We start from the raw sequence: 7,500 nt of genomic DNA on the forward strand, positions 1-7,500 counted from the left end.
ACACTCTCTCTCTCCCACCCTCCCACTCTCTCACACACACACACACACACACACACACACACACACACTCGCTCTCTTTCACACACACACACACACACACAAAGTGGTCAGATTTTTCTCTGTCTCTATAATGGGCGTCTCTGTGCTGATTTCTATTCTTAGAGCTCTTTGAACAGAAAACAATGTGTTTGAAAGGGCCGAGGGGCATCTGTCCCCAGAGACACTATGTGTGTGTGTGTGTGTGTGTGTGTGTGTAAAACATTCTTTCCATTACATGACGGAAAGTGAGCGAGTAACACATCCTGTTTGTGCCCGTCCTGAAAGACCAACACACACACACACTCATGCACACAGACAGATTTGAGATCTGTGTGTGTTTATGGGTGAATCTCACAACAAATATCAAGACAAAAATGATGGCAGTTTACAGCTAGAGACTGAGACTCAATAAATGCATCTCATCTCGCTTTCAGGTTTAAACTAAAAGCATCAGTTTATACTAGGCCTGACCTTGACCCCTGACCTGACCTCTGGAGGGGGTTACCCCTACATCAGCCTCGTACAGTAGCAACGACTTCACATGCATTTACATTTCAGAAGATGTCAAACACACACACACACACACATCTCACACGCGGCTGACATCATTAACACACACACGCCACAGTGACGAACAGAGAGTTGTTCACTTTCACAAGGAAATGCAAAGTGGTCTAGGAGACATGTGCTATATGGTTTCTGTTCGTATGGAAATTCAGGAATGGCTGTTAACAGAGAAAGTCAGTGAGATACATGAAACAGGTGCCCTATAATTTTGATGATTCAACATAGCTGGTACCAAGACAATTTCATAGCACACAGTCGGTCTGACCTGGAACAGAGTGACATTCGGCTCGTCTAGAATGGTTTTGGGAGGCGCAACAACTAGAAAACAAAAAAACACTCTGATAAAACACACATCAGTGAGTGTGTGTGTGTGTGCGTGTTATTTACTCTCCTCTGTGTGTGTGTTATTTACTCTCCTCTGTGTGTGTGTTATTTACTCTCCTCTGTGTGTGTTATTTATTCTCCTCTGTGTGTGTGTGTTTGTGTGTGCGTGTTATTTACTCTCCTCTGTGTGTGCGTGCGTGTGTGTGTGTGTGTGTGGATGTGCGTGGGTGTGTGTGCGTGTGCAGGTGGGTGTGGGTGATTTATAACATTGAAAAATGTTTTTATTCCACAGTGCATGATTATTTATGCATGTAAGACATAGAAGTTTTTGAATTTCCAAACGTTAAAAACACACACATGCTGCACTCGTTAAAAACTCATTAACCACCTCAGGCCGTCACTGAAGAGACAGACAGAGAGAGACAGTCTGTCTGCGTCTGCTGCGGGTTTTAATTAGATACGTCAGAACAGTAATTTAGTCTCGATAACTGATGCTCAGAAATGAAACTGTCCGAGGAGTCAGAGGGCAAAGGTCATGACATAGGATATTTACATGCTTCCCAGAAGACAAAATATAAACAATTTACACTGATCATTCTGATCAAAACTTTATTCTGGACAGTGTTATTTTAGCATCACTGTTGCCTTTCTATCATCTCTAACCAGCCTGCCCATTCTCCTCTGACCTCTGACATCAACAAGGCATTTTCGTCCACACAACTGCCGCTCACTGGATATTTTCTCTTTTTCTGACCATTCTCTGTAAACCCTAGAGATGGTTGTGCGTGAAAATCCCAGTAGATCAGCAGTTTTTGAAATACTCAGACCAGCCCGTCTGGCACCAACAACCATTCCACGTTCAAAGTCACTTAAATCCCCTTTCTTCCCCATTCTGATGCTCGGTTTGAACTCAAGCAAGTCGTCTTCACCACGTCTAGATGCCTAAATGCATTGAGTTGCTGCCATGTGATTGGCTGATTAGCAATTTGTGTTACCAAGCAATTGAACAGGTGTACCTAATAAAGTGGCCGGTGAGTGTATATAAACACACACACACACATATATATATATAGCTGCTCGCATAAAATTCAAGGCATTGATGTTTGCCTACAAAACTTCCACTGGCTCTGCACCCCTTTACCTAAATTCATTACTTCAGACTTATGTGCCTCTAAAAGCTTGCGTTCTGCAAGTGAGCTTTTCTAAAAACACTAGCTTTTCTAATCTTTTTGTATTCCATCTATTTGTTTTCTTTTTATATATTATACAATCAGGGCTTGAAATTAACACACGCCAACCTGCCAAATGCGGGTAAAAATCAGCTGTGGCGGGTATATATATATATATATATATATATATATATATACGGCTTGTATACACAAGAATGTGTTCAAAAACATCTAGACAAAATGGAACTGAATGGAATTATATATATATATATATATACACTGTATAAGGCAAGGCAAGATTTTATATTTAAGCTTTATATTGAATATTATACTTTATTTTATTTCAGCTTTACTTAAGTTGATAAATAATTTTAAATAGTTTTTATTAACAATAACAGCACTGTGACAGCAAGTGAACTGTGATTGGTCACTTCACATGTCAATCAAACGTGTGTTGTACGTTCTCACCTCTCGCTCTTCAGCTGCGCAAATCTCTTCCGAATGTCGTCAACGGTGACTTCGAAAAACTCGTCAGGAAGTTCTGCGTCGTCATGGCGATGGTCTCCGGAGTCCAGATGGAAGACCAGCGGCTCCCTGTCGACCGGCTGCACAAACACACACGATTCACTGATTCATCACGAGTCACCGATTCATCACGAGTCACCGATTCATCACGAGTCACCGAGTCATCACGAGTCACCGAGTCATCACGGGTCTCCGAGTCATCACGGGTCACCGAGTCATCACGGGTCACCGATTCATCACGGGTCACCGATTCATCACGAGTCACCGATTCATCACGAGTCACCGAGTCATCACGATTCTCCGAGTCATCACGAGTCACCGATTCATCACGATTCACCGATTCATCAGGAGTCACCGATTCATCGCGAGTCACCGATTCATCGCGAGTCACCGATTCATCACGATTCTCCGAGTCATCACGAGTCACCGATTCATCAGGAGTCACCGATTCATCACGATTCACCGATTCATCACGACTCACCGATTCATCAGGAGTCACCGATTCATCACGAGTCACCGATTCATCACGAGTCACCGATTCATCACGAGTCACCGATTCATCATGACTCACCGATTCATCATGACTCACCGATTCATCACGACTCACTGATTCATCACGACTCACCGATTCATCAGGAGTCACCGATTCATCACGATTCTCTGATTCATCACGAGTCACTGATTCATCAGATGAATCAATATAACAGAACACGCAAGGAAAACAAAAGCATTAAGCGCAAGGTTTTATTTCTAATTTTTAAGTATTTTAGCTTTAACCCTAAGCATTAAAATAGCCCCCCCTACTGATTAACATATGATTTGCATACAGGTTGACAAGCACCAATGCAAATTGTGAAAACAGAAAATAAAAAATGAAAATTAAGTTAAATTGTCACTATTATTACACATTATTAACTCGCTTTGTAAACAATGTATCTATAATTTATTTTTCACTTTATTATATTGAAAGTCTTGCATTAAGACTGTAGAACCAATTCGACAGGGACGATGCACTGCCATCATGAAAATTAAATTAAAATAAATTTAATATGATTTAAATTTTTGGCACATATTTTCAGGCTTTACTTTTTAATCATTTAAATAATTTATTTAAAATGAGCAGAAAACTATTATTAAATAAACTAACTGCACCTGAAACTCACAGCATTGTATATTTAATTTGTATCTTTTTTATTTGTCCGAATGTTTATCTGCATTTTTGTGCAACAACAAAGATAAAAAAGCAAAAATATATTGTTTGCAATATAAAGATGCATTATACTGTAAAGTATAAGTATAATGCAAAAATAAAGTTTTGGTCATATTGCCCAGCCTTAATATGAATTAATACATAAATAACTAACAAAAAAACAAAAAACTGCAAGGATCGGACGCATTGATGAAATATCATAAGAAAGAGAATGGCTATATACAGTGGGTACGGAAAGTATTCAGACCCCCTTAAATTTTTCACTCTTTGTTATATTGCAGCCATTTGCTAAAATCATTTAAGTTAATTTTTTTTCCTCATTAATGTACACACAGCACCCCCTCTTCATCCCTCGTCACTTGTTTGGCACTGACTGATCGCTGAAACATGCAAGAAACATCCACAAACACTTCAGTCTGAGAGACAGCGAACACCAGACGACTACAAAATGCACCAGCTACGAAGAAACAAGCGTGTGTTGGCGTTTGTGTGATCGAATCTAAACACGGTGATGCATGCTTGAACTCAGACACAACAAAAACACAGCGTCCATTTCTCAGAGAAATCAACAACAGAGCAGATGAACACAAAACACGTGAGAAGATTTTCCATGAAAAAGACGTTTAAAAGTTTGGAATGATTAGGATTTTGTCTTCTGCTCGAGAAGGATGAATTTATTTGATCAAAAATAAAAACATTACAAATTATGAAATATTATTATAATGTAAAACAGCTGTGTTCTATGTGAATCTCTGTTAAACTGTAATGTATTTCTGTGATGCGCAGCTGTATTTTCAGCATCATTCCTCCAGTCTTCAGTGTCACATGATCTTCAGAAATCACTATAATATGCTGATTATTAGAAACATTTCTGATTATTAGCAATGTTTTAAAAAATATATATTTTTGTGGGAATCGTGATAGGCTACCATTCAAAAGTTTGGAGTGAATAGGATAAAAAAAAAAACGTATTCATCAAGAATGCATTTGTTTGATGATTAGATTAATTTATATAATTCAGCACTAATTGAAAATAATTTAACTTAAGTCATTTTATCTCTAATTCTGTTTAGATATTGCTTCAGTTTTTTTCCTCCTGCTTTTATTTTAGTTCAAATATTTTTCTTAACATTAAAAATTACTAAAAAAATAAACAAATTAAAAACGAAAACAAATATAAAAGCTAATACAGAATAATAAATAAAATATATAATAGTATATAAATATACTATTATGCAAATATATGTACTATGTATAGAAAATGAGGAGTTACGTCACGATCTTCTGCATTTCGGGAAAGCGCCGCCATATTAATGAGATGCGCTATCCGTTTCCATGGTTACTTCTCATTCTCTATAAAGATAACTGCTTAGCTTTTGTTTTTGCCTTTAAGTTAAACAATCATTCTTTCTTCATTGTATCGCTTGCAGGGAGGAGAAGCTATTTTATCGCACTGCATGATCATTTGATTTTTTCCTCAATTCTCGATGCAGCATGAATGACGTACACTGGTCACATTTTTCACAATCACGACAAACAATCAAATACTGCCCTAAACTCAATAGCGGATAGGCAGCGCTATCCTGCGAGTATGGCGGATAAACAAAGCAGTTTCCCAGAAATCAATGCGGAGTTACGTCACATTCTCATTCTTTATACACTAATGTTCGAAAAGATTTCTATTTCTAATAAATGCTGTTCTTCTGAACTTTCTGTTCATCTGTGAATCCTGAAAAATTAAATGCATCACAGTTTCCACAAAAATATTGTGCAGCACGACTGTGTTCAACATTGATAATAATCAGAAATGTTTCTTGAGCAGCAGATCAGCATATTATACTGATTTCTAAAGATCATGTGACACTGAAGACTGGAGTAATGATGCTGAAAATACAGCTGCGCATCACAATTACAGTTTAACAGATATTCACATAGAACACAGATATTTAAAATTTTAATAATATTTCACAATTCTACAGTATTTTTAATCAAATAAATGCAGCCCTGGTGTGAAGAAGAGACTTCTTTCAGAAACATCACTTTTGTCTGCCTGTGCGTTTTAAAACGTAATTTATTCCCGTGATGAAAAAGACAAAAAGAAAACAAAATGTGTGACGGCAAACGAAGAAACGGGAAGTAAACAGACCTTGATTTCATGGCTGGGTTTGGGTTTCTTGGCTTTCGGTGGGCTGCCGGACACACATGATGACAATGACGTGGACATCTTCAGTCCAGCAGTTCCTCCCAGACGCTGTCCGCTTCCCGAAAATGGAACAAAGTCAGTGGGCGTGGCTGAGGGGGCGGAGCCATGGCACTGTTGGGACGTCCCAGGTCGCTCGTCATCCTCCTGTGGCATTAGTTTGGCCTGCGGAGGCTGGTCAGTTTTGGGCCACACCCCCTGCTCTCGGCTCGAGCTTGGCTCCTCCTCTTCCTGTTTGACAGGATGATGGTTCGGCGGGGCGGCGACCTCAGTGGGAGGAGCTGGGGTTTCCATGGGAACGGGGGCGTGCTCCTCGGGTGGTTCTGGAGGCGGTTGTGATACGGTTGTCTTGGCAACATCATCCGTTGGCATAGCGACCGCATCCACGGATGCAGCAGGACACGAAGAGCCAGAGCCTTTCAGCACATAACTAACGAACAGAAACGCCATCGTTATCATCATCATAATCACGTGATGTTACCGCTGAGACGAACAGCTCACCGTATGATGGCACTTCCTCCGGTGAGACCCAGAGACTTCAGAGTCGTCTTCTTCAGTGCATCCTTACCGCTGACCTACACAACAACAGCAAGACATGATGAAACTGCAATTTAAAGGGCATCTATTATGCAAAATTCACTTTTACATGTAGTTTGAACATAAATGTGTGTTGGCAGGGTGTACACAACCACCCTATAATGATAAAAATCCAGCCATCCTTTTTTTTTAAAATCCCCATAAATCATAAATAGTGTCTCAGAAGAAGCCATTCCCAGAATCTGTACAATGTGATGTCACATTTCACAAGCCACGCCCACGATTGTTGACGGACACAGCCGTATTAGCAGAGACCCAGCCCTGAGTGAGCCGCACACAATCCTCCATGTTTATCTTCACGCTAGAGCATTTAGAAGCAGCATTCAAGTAAGAAAGTCTTGTTAAAGCTACAGATGTTATTCAGTCCAGAGCAGTGAGTGATTTTGTGTTTTATTTTATTGTTTGGCTCACATTAACAGCGTAGACAGCTGTTTACCTTCACAGACATAACCGACTGTGTTTTTGTAACTTATGCGTGATTTTAACAAACTTGTGTGTATTTGACCGTTAAAGCGCAATAAGATGTGAAAGAGAACTTAGTTTAGTACTCAAATGCCGTATATTTATTTACTAACGGCTTGTTTTCTTAAAAAAAAACTAACACTAGCTTGCTCTATTCTTTTTGTATTCTATCTATTTGTTTTCTTTTTATTTATTATACAATTAACAAAAAAGACCTCTAACACTAGCTTGCTCTATTCTTTTTCTATTCTATCTGTTTTCTTTTTATTCATTAAAAAGCCCTTGCTATGTGTACTGCGTTAAGCTAAGCTAAACTTGTTATAGCACTTGCTTATCATTGCTCTCTTGTTGGTTTTGATTGCTTCTGTTGTCGCTTTGGATAAAAGCATCTGCTAAATGACTAAATG

General features: G+C 39.1%; 1 protein-coding gene across 1 annotated transcript in view; it reads right to left on the reverse strand.

The window, feature by feature from the left end:
• Positions 1-2,571: 2,571 nt before the first annotated feature.
• The window catches only part of aspscr1 (ASPSCR1 tether for SLC2A4, UBX domain containing), a 15,422-nt gene continuing 10,493 nt past the window's right edge, over positions 2,572-7,500 (reverse strand). The window contains exons 4-7 of the mRNA XM_016249679.1: positions 6,536-6,609; positions 5,981-6,464; positions 4,176-4,214; positions 2,572-2,733 (exon numbers count right to left, since the gene is read on the reverse strand). Coding sequence (XP_016105165.1) covers positions 2,578-2,733; positions 4,176-4,214; positions 5,981-6,464; positions 6,536-6,609 — 753 coding nt within the window. The 3' untranslated portion in view covers positions 2,572-2,577. The remainder of the gene's footprint in view (positions 2,734-4,175; positions 4,215-5,980; positions 6,465-6,535; positions 6,610-7,500) is intronic.

Source organism: Sinocyclocheilus grahami, unplaced genomic scaffold (assembly GCF_001515645.1).
Source record: "Sinocyclocheilus grahami isolate Dianchi unplaced genomic scaffold, SAMN03320097.WGS_v1.1 scaffold947.1, whole genome shotgun sequence".
Classification (NCBI taxonomy): Eukaryota; Metazoa; Chordata; class Actinopteri; order Cypriniformes; family Cyprinidae; genus Sinocyclocheilus; species Sinocyclocheilus grahami.